Source organism: Heterodontus francisci, chromosome 31, assembly GCF_036365525.1.
Source record: "Heterodontus francisci isolate sHetFra1 chromosome 31, sHetFra1.hap1, whole genome shotgun sequence".
Taxonomy (NCBI): Eukaryota; Metazoa; Chordata; class Chondrichthyes; order Heterodontiformes; family Heterodontidae; genus Heterodontus; species Heterodontus francisci.
Window position 1 is genome coordinate 51,532,705 of NC_090401.1, and position 16,253 is coordinate 51,548,957.

Here is a 16,253-nt window from a genome sequence, read left to right on the forward strand (position 1 = left end):
TCTACCCAGCAATGTGGAAAATTGCTCAGGTATATCCTGTACGCAAAGAATAGGACAAGTCCAACTCAGCCAATTACCGCCCCATCAGTCCACTCTCAATCATCAGTAAAGTGATGGAAGATGTCATCAACAGTGTTATCAAGTGGCACTTGCTTAGCAATAACCTGCTCAGTGACGCTCAGTTTGGGTTCCGCCAGGGCCACTCAGCTCCTGACCTTATTGCAGCCTTAGTTCAAACATGGACAAAAGAGCTGAAACCGAGGTGAGGTGAGAGTGACTGCCCTTGACATCAAGACAGCAGTTGACCGAGTATGGCATTTAAGGAGCCCTAGCAAAACTGGAGTCAACGGGAATCGGGGAAAACACTCTACTGGTTGGTGTCATACTGAGCACAAAGGAAGATGGTTGTGGTTGTTGGAGGTCAATCATCTGAGCTCCAGGACATCACTGCAGGAGTTCCTCAGGGTAGTGTCCTAGGCCCAACCATCTTCAGCTGCTTCATCAATGACCTTCCTTCAATCATAAGGTCAGAAGTGGGGATGTTCGCTGATGATTGCATAATGTTCAGCACCATTCGCGACTACTCAGATACTGGAGCAGTCGGTGTAGAAATGCAGCAAGACCTGGAAAATATCCAGGCTTGCGCTGATAAGTGGCAAGTAACATTTGCGCCACACAAGTGCCAGGCAATGACCATCTCCAACAAGAGAGAATCTAACTATCTCCCCTTGACATTCAATGGCATTATGATCACTGAATCCCCCACTATCAACATACTGGGGGATTACCATTGACCAGAAACTGAACTGGAACAGCCATACAAATACCGTGGCTACAAGAGTAGGTCAGAAGCTAGGAATCCTGAGGCAAGTAACCCACCTCCTGACTCCCCAAAGCCTGTCCACTATCTACAAGGCACAAGTCAGGAGTGTGATGGAATACTCTCCACTTGCCTGGATGGGTGCAGCTCCAACAACACTCAAGAAACTCAACACCATCCAGGACAAGGCAGCCCGCTTGATTGGCACCCCATCCACAAACAATCACTCCCTCCACCACCAACGCATACTGGCAGCAGTGTGTACCATCTACAAGATGCACTGCAGCAATGCACCAAGGCTCCTTAGACAGCACCTTCCAAACCTGCGACCTCTACCAACTAGAAGGACAAGGGCAGCTGATGCCTGGGCACACCACCACCCGCAAGTTCCCCTCAAAGCCACACACCATCCTGACTTGGAACTATATTGCTGGGTTCTTCACTGTCACTGGGTCAAAATCCTGGAACTCCCTTCCGAACAGCGCTATTGGTGTACCTTCCCCACATGGACTGCAACGGTTCAAGAAGGCAGCTCACCACCATCTTCTCAAGGGCAATTAGGGATGGGCAATAAATGCTGGCCTAGCCAGCGATGCCCACATCCCATGATCAAATAAAAGAAAAGAAAAATCTATCAGACATCAGTTAATTTCTTCTCTTCTGTTCTGGTCTGAAAAATAAATGATAGATGAACGGCCCCAGATATAGAAACAAATACCCAGTGTTTCAAGACTTGGGCAGAGTTACACTTTAATTACTAGCCAGAAGCTGTTGAGTGAAGAAATATCTGGAATTAAAAAGGGAACACATTTTCGTCAAGTTTCAGAACTGGAAGAGATCATTTTAAGATCAGTGGCATTAGTGATATGGTGGCAGACAAATAATCGTTAGTGGTGCAGCCATTAGAGGTAAGAGTTGGATTTGTCAAAGACATGAAGAAACCACACAATGAATTTAAAGAAAGATTTTACTTACCAATTAGAGGGCTTGGAGGAAATTGAGATGTAATAACAGCTATTGTACAGTGAGAGCAATTGAGTTTCTGTGAGCTGAGGGCATGTAACTGTAGGAAATTGATGAATGTAGATTGGAGACATCAGTAAAAGAGTGGATAGTGTTGGATGAGAACAAAGTCCTTGAGAACCCTGATTTGATGAAAAATTGATCAGGTATCAACTCTTAGTGCACAGATCATGGTTTGAGAGGAACCATGGTATTACATAGAATATTATAACACATAAACAGCCATTTGGCCCAACTGGTCTTTGCTAGTGTTTATGCTCCACATGCTCTTCCTCCAACCTTACTTCATTTCATCTTATCAACATATCCTTCTACTCTTTCTCCCTCAACTTTATCTCATTTCCCCTTAAATGCATCTATGCTAATGCTATTCACATCACGGCAGATTATTTAGAAGTTCACTGTGCTAGACCCTCTCACAAGCTTTGAAGACGTGTAAGGCAATGGCAAATGACTCAACAAAGTATTAACACAGAGAGCCAGATTGCATTACATCAGCAAAAGATGACCAGTGAGACTGGCATATTGAAAACTATACTGCATTGTGAAATAGATAGTTAACAGCAGCTTGCATAACATAAGAAAATAGAGACATAAGGGCACTGCAACAGGAGTTGCAAGTGTAAGAGTAGTCACCTTTCTTCGGGAATAGTATGAATGTAAGCAACATTTCTAACTGGAAGCAACAATGGGCTATGAATAAGAGATAAAAACAGAAAGGGCTGGAAATACTCAGCAGGTCAGGCAGCATCTATGGAGAGAGAAGCAGAGTTAACATTTCAGGTCTGTGATCTTTCATCAGAACTGGCAAAGATTAAGAAAGAAGGGCGGCGCAGTGGTTAGCACCGCAGCCTCACAGCTCCAGGGACCCGGGTTCGATTCCGGGTACTGCCTGTGTGGAGTTTGCAAGTTCTCCCTGTGTCTGCGTGGGTTTTCTCCGGGTGCTCCGGTTTCCTCCCACAATCCAAAAGACTTGCAGTTTGATAGGTAAATTGGCCATTATAAATTGTCACTAGTATAGGTAGGTGGTAGGGAAATATAGGGACAGGTGGGGATGTTTGGTAGGAATATGGGATTAGTGTAGGATTAGTATAAATGGGTGGTTGATGTTCGGCACAGACTCGGTGGGCCGAAGGGCCTGTTTCAGTGCTGTATCTCTAATCTAATCTAATCTAAAAATTAGGTTTTAAGCAAATGAAGGGAGGTTGTTGGTGGGGAAGAGAAGTAAAGGGAAGGTGTGTGTGATAGGTCAGAGGGCAGGAGAGATTAACAAAGCTGTGATGTGATAAAGGAAAAGAGCATGTTGATGCTTGTAGTGAAAGACAAAGCTTTAGTCCAGAGAGAGTGTTAATGGCAGAATAATGAGCAACTCTGTCCACAATGAAAAAACAGGCCCATGGTTAAAAAATAAAATAAAATAATAAAAAAATAGAAAAATATAACGAAAGGTCAGTCATGCTCTGAAATTATTGAACTCAATGTTGAGTCCGCAAGGCTGTAGAGTGCCTAATTGAAAGATGAGGTGCTGCTCCTCGAGCTTGCATTGATGTTCACTGGACCACTGCAGCAGGCCAAGGGCAGAAATGTGGGCATGAGAGCAGGGAGGTGTGTTGAAATGGCAAGCAACCGGAAGCTCGGGGTCATGCTTTTGGACTGAGCGGAGGTGTTCCACAAAGCAGTTACCCAATCTGTGTTTGGTCTCCCCAATGTGGAGGCAACCACATTGTGAGCAGTGAATACAGTACACTAAATTGAAAGAAGTACAAGTAAATCACTGCTTCACCTGAAAGGAGTGTTTGGAGCCTTGGATGGTGAGGAGAGAGGAGGTAAAAGGGCAGATATTACACCTCCTGAGATTGCATGGGAAGGTGCCATGGGAAGGGGACGAGGTGTCAGGGGTGATGGAGGAGTGGACCAGGGTAGATCAATGCAAGCTCGAGGAGCAGCACCTGATCTTTCGATTAGGCACTCTACAGCGTTGTGGACTCAACCTTGAGTTCTACAATTTCAGAGCATGACTGGCCTTTTTTATATTTTTCACCACAAGCATTAACACTCTCTTGGCCTTTGTCCCATGACAGCTTTGTTATTTAATCTCTCCAGCCCTCTGACCTATCACACACACCTTCCCCTTTGTTCTCTCCCCCATACCACTTACTTAAAACCTAATTCTTTTCTACCCTTTGCCAGTTCTGAAACGTTAATTCTGCTTCTCTTTCCACAGATGCTGCCTGACCTGCCAAGTATTTCTAGCACTTTCTGTTTTTATTACAGATTTCTAGCATTTGCAGTATTTTGCTTTTATTTTAGGAATGGGAGTATGAAGTAATATTGAGCAGGATTGTATCATAACATTGCAGTGTTCCACCTGGGCCTCATTACATTTAATTATTAAACCCTACACAAATTGTATATCTTGCAAAATATTAGCTTTAGTAAACATATTGTACTCTTGTGAAGACGTTGTAGTTTCTTCCTCCCCAAAGTACACAGTGGGAAGAGTTGGTGTGGTGCTTTTGGTACCCCTACTGGGTAGCTTCATCAACAACAACCGAACTAACTGGTAACATGTCATCCTCTTCAATAGGTAAAACAGGCCAAAGACATTTACACACTGCTCTCCTATGACATTAAAAAATAGACAATGTACCTCAATCAATGACTGTTTTGGGGAAAAAAGTTCTTCAAAACAAACAAAAATTAATTTCTATTAATACTTAGTTACCAAAATGATATGTTAAATCTATCATTTACTTTCACGGCTTTGAGTTTTATTTTGTGAAAACAGATTAATTCAATATGCATCAAGCAACAATCATAAAATCTCCAATAGTTGAATGTAACAATATGGTGACAGCAGTGAAGCATCTAATACGCTCTGCCCAGAACACTGACTTTGGAACTGTGCCCTCTGTGTACTTCTGCCTAAGGACAATACCCACTGTCGATGCCAGTATCATTCTAAGGTTAAATACTTTTAAAAGCATTGACTAAAATTACATTTGAAATGTTTATCGATTATGACGTGATGATAGTAATGAGCACAGACGCATGTGCCTTCCTGGCTTCACTTTATGCCAAAGCAAAAATCATCGACAGAATAAAATCACCAGTGTACTGATGTCCACTCATTCACAATTACTGCAAGAAACTGACCATTTTTGTGCCCCATCCACCCTAAGGTAGCCATCATTGTGACCGATGGCAGGCCCCAGGACCGAGTGCAGGAGTCAGCCACGCAAGCCAAACAAAGTGGCATTGAGATCTTTGCCATTGGTGTGGGCAGGGCGGAGATGAACTCACTGCGTGAGATCGCCAGTGAACCCCTGGAAGACCACTTGGACTATGTGGAAAGCTACAGTGCGATAGAGAAACTTTCCAAAAAATTCCAGGAAGCATTCTGCGGTGAGTAAAGCACCAAAGATGGGTGAATGGTGTCAGTCCAGGAGCATAGCAGTTAAGAGGCTGCCTCAGCCTTCATGCCCATTAGGTCATAATTCTGGGTGAGCACTGACCAGCGGGTGCTCGCACTGGACTAGTACTCATATTAAATAGTTACTCGAGCAAGTACAGTCTACTTCCATTTACAGAATCATTTTATTTCCTGATAATGTGATTCATGTCGGGAGGTTTACCAGATAGAATGCTGAGCAGCACTTTCAAAATAGGCATTTGCAGTTGTGTACTTTATTCAAATTGAAGCTTAGAATCTACAGTTCAAAACAAAAACTCAAATTGCATGTAATCTTTCCTTATTGAAACATATAAGATCTTGAAGGAACTTGACAGGGTGGATGCTGAGAGGATGTTTCCCCTTGTGGGGGAGTCTAGAACTAGGGAACATCGTTTAAAAATTAGGGGTCTCCCATTTAAGACTGAGATGAAAATAATTTTTTTCTCTGAGGGGCAGTAGTTTGTGGAATTCTCTTCCCCAGAGAACAGTGGAGGCTGAGTCATTGAATATATTCAAGGCTGAGTTAGATAGATTTTTGATTGACAAGTGAGTCAAGGGTTATGAGGGGCAGACAGGAAAGTGGAGTTGAGACCACTATCAGATCAGCCATGACCTTATCGAACGGCAGAGCAGACGTGAGGGACCGAATGGCCTACTCCTGCTCCTAAGTTCTTGTTCTGCCATGTATATTAAAATTACACCCAGTTTAAACTCTTATCTATCGCAAAGCATTATATATGGTGGTCCACTCAATCCGTAACCACTCACTGCGTGAAAAGTTTTTTCCTCATGTCACTTATGTTTCTCTTACCAAATACTTTAAATCTGTGTCCTCTCGTTCTCGATCCTTTCACGAGTGGCAACAGTTTCTCTCTCTCTACTCTGTCCAGACCCCTCATGATTTTGAATATCTCTATCAGGTCAGGTTGTGTTGATTCAGCCATTGCTTCACAAGGGGAATTGGGCTTGTGTGCAGTGAAGATGTAGGATCTGAAGGAAGCTGAGTTTATAGGGTTGGGAGGAGAATGGAGGAGGCCATTAATGGGTAAAAACAATGAATAGGAGATGAGATGATTACCTAAGTGAATAGTAGAAGAGTCTGAGGATAAATCACCAACCGAGGCACAGATAGAACAGTTTGAGAGGAACATAATCTGGCAATTTTTGCTTGTAGCTCAAAACATTTCTATTATCAAATATTCCTATTGAAACTCTCTGTAGCTGAGTCTGGATACACAAGTTTCCATATATTTTCTTTTATTGTGATTGACATAGCTTGAATTTTGTGTTTCAGTGGTGGATCTGTGTGCCAGCGGGGACCATGACTGTGAGCATATCTGCGTGAGTACTCCTGGCTCTTACAAATGTGCCTGCAATGAAGGATACACATTAAATCCGGATGGAAGAACATGTGGCAGTAAGTTTTGTTTCAGCATGGAATCCAAAAGTTTTTAAACTGAAGGTTAGCTAACCTGTACTTAACGCTGGCAAGGTAAGACGATCAGACTCTCCAATGCTTGCCCTCCCATCCTAGTGCTAGTGATGCTAACACCTGAAATGGACCAAACAGCAGCGGTAAATAAATGTGTAGCTATTTTCAGGGATGAATTTGGGAAATTCCTCCCCAACTCACTAAAATGATCAGGTAAATTCCATGATTGTTCATGGTGCATGACTGGATGTACAAGTCTAAATTTGTCCTAGTTTTTGCCAGAATGCTACTGGCAGGTTTTAAAAATGGAGCTGAGTTGCGTTTTTTTTAAAATTCTTTCATGGGATGTGGGTGTCACTGACAAGGCCAGCATTTGTTGCCCATCCCTAATTTCCCTTGACAACTGAGTGGCTTGCTAGGTCATTTCAGAGGGCAGTTAAGCGTCAACCACATTGCTGTGGGAATCACATGTAAGCCAGACCAGGTAAGGACAGCAGATTTCCTTCCCTAAAGGACATTAGAGAACCAGATGGGGTTTTTTAATGACAATCAATAATGGCATCATTACTGAGAATAGCTTTCAATTCCAAATTTAATTTAATTTCCACCAACTGCCATGATAGGATTTGAACCTGTGTCCCCTTGACATGAGCCTGGACCTATGGATTACTAGTTCAGTGACATTGACACCATGCCCCCACTGTCTCCCCACAGTGCTCAAGCTTCTCAAATCAGCCCATTAGCATGAATACAGCTGTAGATTTGGATGTGTAGGGAACACATTAATGGTGCAAGCGTCAGTAGGTGAAAGTGAAACGCAAGATGTAGGCATGAGTCTGAAGGAAAGTGATGGAATAGCCCTGTACCCAATCCTGTGTTTGATGGCTACTGAAGTAGAGGTGATGTTGCATGAGATGCTTGTGATAAGGCTCGTCCTCTGTTCTGTGCTACATCGCCTTCAGTGGGCTTTCCATGTGTTTACTACGCTCTGTGTGAAGAAGTCATATCTTAACTGTGTATTCACCTTTTCTCATAAGTTTGAATCCATACTTTATTGTCCTGGAGCATATGTTGGTAATGAACATCATTCTGGGATCCAATCATCTATTCCCTCAAAGATCTTTAATATGTCAATATGTTCAACTCTAAACTGCAGTTAGTCCAATGTACATATCCCTCGCGTTAGTGCCCAACCCCATTTATCAACTTACCCCTCTTTCTTTGTACTGCCTCTGCGGCTAGCATGCCCCCGTTATACTGTTCCTAAATCTGTACACAATATTAAGTTGTTGGCTGGGGTGGGTGGGGGGGTGCATCGGGAGGTGGGGGGGTAATGCTTCCTACAAGTTAACACACCTGTGTTGATGTATATGGTGGAGGGATTCAATGGATATTGCACTGTCCATCAAATATTTGGAAATATTGCTTGGATCAGGGGTTAACATTCTCCCGTCGTTCTACTTATGCACCTATTAACAGTAACCTTCTAAAGGAGTCTAGATTGAACATTCTAACCCAAATGCAACACAATGACCAACTTTTATCATTTTAGATCCTACCTCTTCTAAGATTAGGGGAAACCTAGTTACATCGTAGATCGTCTGTCAAAGACCTTGATCCTGAGTATATCTTCTGTTTGGCCTCATCTCCACAGCGCACAGAGGAAATGTTCCTCGCTTATCTCTCTGGCTCATGATATCATATAATGTAATAATTCATAAAAAAAGAGGGAAAGCCCACAACTTTGGGTGCATTATTGAAGCTGTAATATCAAATCTCTGGCCACTAGATTTTAATAAGGGAGCCTTTCATTGTCCGTATTCAGATGTAATATGACCTGTCATTTAAGAGACTTACACACCCTGGGAAGTTGGGTGGTCAGTTTGGTCAGAATAGAATTGAGCGAGCAGAAGTTGGGTCATCTCTCTGAGATGAGCTCAGAGACAGCAAGGCAGGAGATGGGATAGAATCTGGTGAAAGACATTAGTTCAGGGCTGGGGCAGCAGGGATCATTGGGGGAAGTTGGCCCAAGGGGCTAGGGGAAGGGAGGGAAGCAGCAGAAGCAGCTAAACTGATGGTCTTGATCGTTGTGACAAAAAGTCCATGAGTTGCTTGCACTTGTTGGAGGATGGTGGAGGAGGCAATTTGCAGCGGAGAAGATAAGCCAGGGGTTATTTCTGGATGCTCTTTGAATAATGATCAGCTTTAGCGATGGAGACAGGTCCTGATAATGCTTTATGTGGGTCCAGCCAGGTCTGGCAATGGATGGTTAAACCAGTTGTCCAACAAACATGTTCACATCTGCATCCCTTATACTTAAGGGAGCAAAGATGAGGGGCATACCAGGGGGAATGACAAGGGTGAGAGAGAGTAGTGGTTTTAATGGGAACAAGGGCATCAAAAGCAGTGGAGAGACTGTGATTTAGTAAATTGGTAGCCGCAGTAATGTCATGATGAATTGTGGGCCAAAGGCTAGAAAGCTGGGAATTTGAAAGTGCAGTGGTAAGTGACTTGGAGAGTTTTTCCCAGTGGTGGACACAGGAAGGAGTGGGGCCGGGAGAAGGAAGGGGAATATTAAAATATGTAAGTTCTTTCTTTCTTTAACTCTTGGTTTTGATTTTGCTCACAGCTTGCAGTTCAGGAGGTGTTGATTTAGCCTTCGTTATCGATGGGTCGAAGAGTGTAAGACCTGAAAATTTTCAACTGGTAAAAAAATTCATCAATCAGATTGTGGATTCCCTAGAAATTGGTGATCAGAACGCACGTGTTGCCCTCGTTCAGTACTCAAGCTCAGTCAGGACAGAATTCCCTCTCAACAAGTTCAAAACAAGACAAAGCATCAAGTCAGCGGTCAAGAAAATGGAGTACATGGAGAGAGGAACAATGACAGGCCTGGCGCTGCAACATCTGTCTGAAAAAATTTTCATCCATTCTCAAGGAGCAAGAGAGAATATCCCAAAAGTCGGAATCGTCTTTACTGATGGACGTTCACAGGATTACATTAATGCTTTTGCCCAGAAGGTCAAAGATCAAGGTAATACTTGCAGAAAAATAAACTTTAAAAAAAAATGTAGCTGTTACTCGTAATCTTTACACTTAAGGAAGAAAATTGCAGGACTATGGGGAAAGAGCAGGGGAGTGGGATGAATTGGAGAGCTCTTTCAAAGAGCCAGCCTGGGCATGATGGGCCAAATGGCCTCCTTCTGTGCTTTAAGATTCTATAATCAGGACGTGAACGAATGACCTGTTTCCCAGGCTGCTGCGAATTCCACTGTTAAGTTAAATGCCACAAAATGTAAGAGAGTAGCAAGGCAAAATTCCCCTCTCCCCACTAAACTCAACTTCTCCTTTCACCATTCAGGACAAGGTTAATTACCATCTAGTCCTTAGTTCCTTAACGTAACTTTTTCACCCAGGGAGTGGTGGGTCTCTGCAATTTGCTGCCTGGATCAGTGGTGGAGTCAGAAACCCTTAACTCATTTAAAAGGTACCTGGACCTGCACCTGAAGTGCTGTAACCTGCAAGGCTATGGACTAGGTGCTGGAAGGTGGGATTAGAATGGGCGGCTAGTTTTTTCAGCCAGCGCAGACATGATGGGCTGAATGGCCTCTTTTTGTGCAGTAACTTTTCTATGGTTTCTATGGTAACCCAATTCCCATTGTGCCAAATTTGCCATGTGACAGGCTGAACCTGCTGCTCCATAACACCACATTTGTGATGCACAGGCTACTTAAAATAAATCAATGCTAATAGACTGAGGGAATCGCTTGCAGAATTAAAGATTATTTCTGGCAATGTTGCTAAGAGCCTGGAGACCAGACAGTGCTTGTGAGCAATAATAGGCTGTAGAGTGCTCATTCAAACTAATGAAAATGCAAATGAGCACGTATCCATTTCTTTAGCCTCTGCATTTTTGCTCTTAAATCTAAATTCTTAATTTTTTGAACTCCGGACATCAGTATTGTTGTGTAAAATAATTATTGTTTTGGACACCTACTGTCAGTGATGAAGCACACCCAGGTGAGGCGTAGCAAATGTAAACGCAGAGTAGGGCTTCCTCTATCCCAACAATATTCCACAGCCCTAGTCTTAGTTAAGTCACCCTACTGTAGCAGCGTGGCATTATTCCATTTCCCACATTAGCCAAATTATGGAACCAGGTTTATTGTATGGGCTCATGCCCACTGCAAACTGGATTTACACCATCTCAGACTTGAGCTGTTTTTTTAATGGATTTGGGTCATACAATTTGAATTTCTCTTTTATGTGGCATTTCATGAGGTTTACGATTGGAATCTTAAACACTCACTATTGTGCAAATTGCACTCCTAAACATCAATTATTCAGTTTTAAACTATATAATTTCTTACTGTTCCCAGTACACCTCTTCTAAATCCTGCTGGGGTCATTATATTTCTTCAGCTTCCAGTCTTCTTCATTCACAGAAATGTAACCATTGCTTTTGTTAAATAAAGAACTAGGAATGCAAACTCATTCATTGAATTAATCCAACTTGGAAGGAAAAGGTTTACTTAAGTTCCACTTTCTTCTAAATTTAATAAGGAATCACAGTTTTAAAGGACATGTTTAGAAGAATCCATTAATAAGGAAATATTTTATGACATTATTATTCCGGTACATTTGCAACATTTCAATTTATTTAACAAGCTGTATGGAAACAAAAAAAAAATGAAATTCTGTAAAGGACATGTTTTGTTCCGCTCAATAGAATATAATAATTCAGCTTTATAGTTATCAATAGACCAGTGAAACAAAAACATCATGTATTCTAAGCAATAGATTTGATTTAAATTAAAGAACTGAGTTATAGACATTTCATGTGATAGCTCCTCCAAAAGCAAGGTACCAGCGTCACAGCTGAACTATGAGGCTACCCTGTGTAACGCACCTTGAATTAACTAATATTTTCTACCTAATGCACTTCTAAATGTCTAACTATTCCAAGTAACACATTCCTATATATCTAGTCTTTATGTGAAACACACACACACACCCTAAATGTCTGTTCCTGTGTATTACATTCTGCAACAGCTGTCTCTGTATATCTATCTCAGTCCTTTGCATCTCTTCCTGTGTAGCTATCACATTCTCAAACATCTATTTCTGTGAATATATCACAGTCCTCAACATGTCTATCTATCACAGTCCTCAAGCACAGTAGGCCCTTTGGCAAGCCAGCATAAAAAGTGATGGCAGACTAATCAATCAGAGAGGTCCTCATAATGAAGCCCTCCTGTTCCAACAATCATACATTCCCCACATTTCCAACAGGAGTCATTGAATGGTCAGGAGGAGTAGATTTTTCCCCATCATATTCCAAGAACACCAAGACCAATTCTAACACACTACTGCTCCAGATAAAATTGGTTAATTCAGCAAAGACTAGGGGTTGAGCATCTATTGCAATTATCCATCAAGTGGATGGCACTACAGCATTTGCTATTCTCTGTTACATGATCCTAAAAAACCAAGTCTGCAATAGTGACAGCACCATATCAAGTTCTTAGTACAAAATGTACAGTTCAGCAATGCTGATATTTGTCCGAATGCATTTTTATGCGTAAAATACTTGAAAGCTTTTCAAAATGTAATTAGAAATTCATTTTTATTTGTTTCAGGAATTAGGATGTTTGCGATTGGAGTGGGAAATGCACTTGAGGAAGAATTAAGGATAATTGCTTCAGATCCAGTTAAGGATCATTATCATTATACTGCAGATTTCAAGACAATGGATGAAATTGCAGACAAATTACAGGTTAAAATATGCGGTAAGGAATATTCTTTCAATACGATTCAGTCTTTTGTTATAGTTGTCTTAATCGAGACCTTCAAACTTTTTGGTTCGGGAAATCTTGCAAATATTGGCACACTCTAAAGACTCTGCAATATTGCCAAAAGCTTGAGAACAGCCTGCAAATATTGAATTATATCCATGAACTTATATCTTAACTTCAAAAAGACAGTGTCAGCTACTCAAAGAATTACGGTGCTAGCATTGCAGAAAATGTTTTGATTAGCTTGTAGCAACTGAAATACATTGCTGGCAATTCTAGATTAGCCATGTCTGTATTATGAGTGACTTCAACTTTCCTTGTATAAAATAGATCAAATTTGAACCATCAAGTGGGCTATGTAAATTAGCTGAAACATTTGTGAATATAATTTTTTTTAACTCAACACGTTAGTGATGTGACATGGGGTTGTTCTTATATGAAAGTGGAGTTGAGGCCGAGATGAGATCAGCCATGATCTTATTGAATTACGGAGCAGGCTCGAGGGGCTGAATGGCCTACTGCTGCTCCTAGTTCTTATATTCTTATGTTCAGTACTGATCCTGTAGCTGTATCGCAACCCGATGTGGGGGAACACCTAGGCAACGGTGATCATAACATAATTAGATTTAATCTTATTGGCCAAACAATGTTTATTAACAATTTAATGTTGGTTCCTGACATCAGGAGGTCTAATTTCAAGAAACTGCCTAAAGACTTGAAAAATACTTTCAAAAGGAACCTAGACAAGTACATGAGAGAAAAGGGAATAGAAAGATATGCTGAAAGGCAGCGATGAGGTGGGTGGAATGGAGTACAAACACCAGCACAGACATGTTTGACCAGATGTCCTGTTTCAGAGATGTATATTTCATGTAATTCATGTAAAAAAAACTTGATTGGACAACCTCATTACGTAGGAAAATAGATGCTGAGAATAAATGTGTTATTTTTAAGGCTATTTGCAAACGAACAGCATAATAAGACATAGCAATACTAAACCTAAACGGTTAACCAGAAATGTGCAAGCACAAATTAGGCTGAAAATACTTCTACAGATTAAAGGAAAACTCACAAAAAATAGAGATAAATATCACATGCAATTAAAGACAACTATTGGAACAGCTAAAAGATTAAAGGAAAAGATTACTGAGAACTGTGGGAGTAATGGCAAAGACATTTTTAGTCACGTTATGAGTTAGAGGGCTATAAAAGACTGCTTAGAATCACTGAGAGACAGATTCAAAAGGAATCTCAAATCTCAAATCATGGCAGAGGTGTTCAATGATAGCTTTGCATCAGTTAATACTCCTATGGATAATGCTTAACTATCAGACATGGGTTGTGTGCAAACATGAAAATTGGTTATATTACAATAAAAGGGGAAGATAACTTAGATAGAATGAAGAACCTTGAGGTTGATTGGGCTGCAGGTCCAGATGACATTAACCCAAAGGTGATTAAGGATCTGGAGCATGTGATTTGCAAGCCCCTTGCCCTTATCTTTAATAGCTCACTGGGATCTGGAAATTTTCCTCTGTATTGGGAAGATGCTTATCTGGTGCTGCTTTTCAGAAAGTCAGATCCAGGGAACTACAGGCCGATAAGCCTGATGTCAATCATAAGTAAGATGCTTGAAGGGATACTAAGCAATGTTCTCTGTGATTCCCAAGATAGGAAAGGTTCATCAGACACTCAACATGGCTTCTGGAAAAGGATGTTGTGTTTAACTGGGGTTCTTTGAGGAAGTGTAAAGGTTAGTGGATGAGGGCATCTACTAGACATCATTTACCTGGATTCCAAAAAGCCTTTGGTAAGGTATCCAACAATAGGACAAAATCTTGTGACAATGGATTAGGAATTGGCTACACTCCCAGAGGCAGAAAGTTGTGATTAATGACTGTGGATTTGCTTGGAGGCTGGTTGCTAATTGTGTCTCATTACTACTGATATCCCACAGGGATGGTCTTGGGGCTGTTGTATTTCACTATTTTCTTAACTGGCCTAGAAAAAGATGTTGGGCGAATGGTCTGCAGGGTCGCAGATGACACTAAAATTTGCGCGAGTATCAGGACTGTGCAGGAGAAGAAACTTCCATAATTGGATCTAAACGAGTTGGGACATTGGGCCAAATTCTGGCAGATGTTCTCTAACTTAGTTAAGTGCAGGGTAATGGCCTTAGGCTGGATCAATACCAAATCTACTTACACATTCAACAGTATTGAATTAACATCTATTGAGAGAGAGAAAGGAATCTTGGCAGTATTATTCGTTATGCTGTAAAAGTCTCTCCAAGATTTTTAGTCCATTCATTTTGATGGGAGGAAAATCATATGCAGCATGCACAGCATTTCCTGATTATTATAACCAGAGGGCAAATCATCAGTGTCTATGGTATTAAGCACATGCATCCGAAAACATCCAGTGGAAGATCTTGCCGGATGTTGGTGCTTTAATCTCTGTTACTGCTGTGACTTATATGATCTTTATGTTCTGTAGCATTACAATCATATCATTCTGCTGGCCTGCTGTTAACAAGCCAGCTTTTCACAAATCCTAACTGAGCACAGAGCAGGACAGAGACACAAAAGGCTAAATCTATGACTGCGCATTCCTGACATGGACCAGTGCCCACAGAGAGTGCTAGTCAGGTGATCACAGGCCCATTGTGTCTGATTCTCTATCCATTAATTTAAACTGATAGAAAACGAAGCATTGCAGGTCCATGATTTATATAACCAGTGCTCCCTGCGAATGCCACACTGCCCAATCTCAGAATCAACCCTAAACAATCATGGCTTGCTTTGTAGATTAAAATTTGTTGCAAATCTTAACAATTAGTTCTTCCACATCGTGACACATGGCAGAAAAGTGTGAAAAATGGACCTCTGTTTACAAGAAAATAGGTTTTTGGTATCCAATTAACATCTTAAAAATTACTAGACAACCCACACAATAAACAAGGGTTGGGATTTTACCTGTTCCAGGGAGATGGGCCAGGAGGCAGATGGGCCAGTAAAATGCCAGGGACCCGCAGTGGGACAACTCCCTGATGCAGTCACGCCGCTGGGGACGTTTTCCAGCGGGCGGGTTGCATACTGGAACGGCTGCCTGCTGAGCGGACGCAGGCAGCCAATTTGAATAATTAACTGCCCTATTAAGAGCCTTTTCCTGGACCGCCAGCACTTTGCCAGCAGCAGAGTGTCCCCCACCCCCCTCCCCCCGCCATGTGGGGAGGCCACCAGCTGCATGGAGATAGTCTCCGAGCGCTTCCCTCAGGGGCATCAGAGCCGGAGCTCCATGGCCCAGGGAGGGGGTGGCCGGCAGCAAAGCTGCTCCTGCAACCCCAACACTGTTGCTGGAGGGGTTTCCCCTCCAATCAGTGAGGCCTACGTGCCCTCAGCCACCTAAGTTTTTTAAATTTAAATGACCATCTATGTTGAAGCATCCTCATGTTCTCCGCCTGCCTCAGCAGTGACCACCTCTCGCTGCTGAGGTGCTAGAGCTGTCGGTCCCTCTGATTGAGCCAGCAGCATAAAGAGCCCATTTGCCACCCTTAATTGGACAGCGGGCCTGGTGGCAGTCAGTTAGATGGCTGCCTCCAGAAAAATTGCCAGTGCAGTCCCACTGCTCGACTGCTAGCCCGTGCAGGCTCAGGACACGCATATGGCCCTGATGTCGGGACTCCCCCAATAAAACTCTGCCTAAATTGTTCCATCCAGAACTGGAGAG

The 16,253-nt window shown here is 42.1% G+C and overlaps 1 protein-coding gene across 4 annotated transcripts in view; it reads left to right on the top strand.

The window, feature by feature from the left end:
* matn1 (matrilin 1) overlaps positions 1–16,253 on the top strand; it is a 32,143-nt gene that overhangs the window by 9,103 nt on the left and 6,787 nt on the right. For all 4 annotated transcript variants that reach the window (XM_068010986.1, XM_068010987.1, XM_068010985.1 and 1 more), the window contains 4 exons: positions 5,026–5,248; positions 6,592–6,714; positions 9,359–9,763; positions 12,369–12,518. In XM_068010986.1, the coding sequence (XP_067867087.1) occupies positions 5,026–5,248; positions 6,592–6,714; positions 9,359–9,763; positions 12,369–12,518 (901 nt within the window). The remainder of the gene's footprint in view (positions 1–5,025; positions 5,249–6,591; positions 6,715–9,358; positions 9,764–12,368; positions 12,519–16,253) is intronic.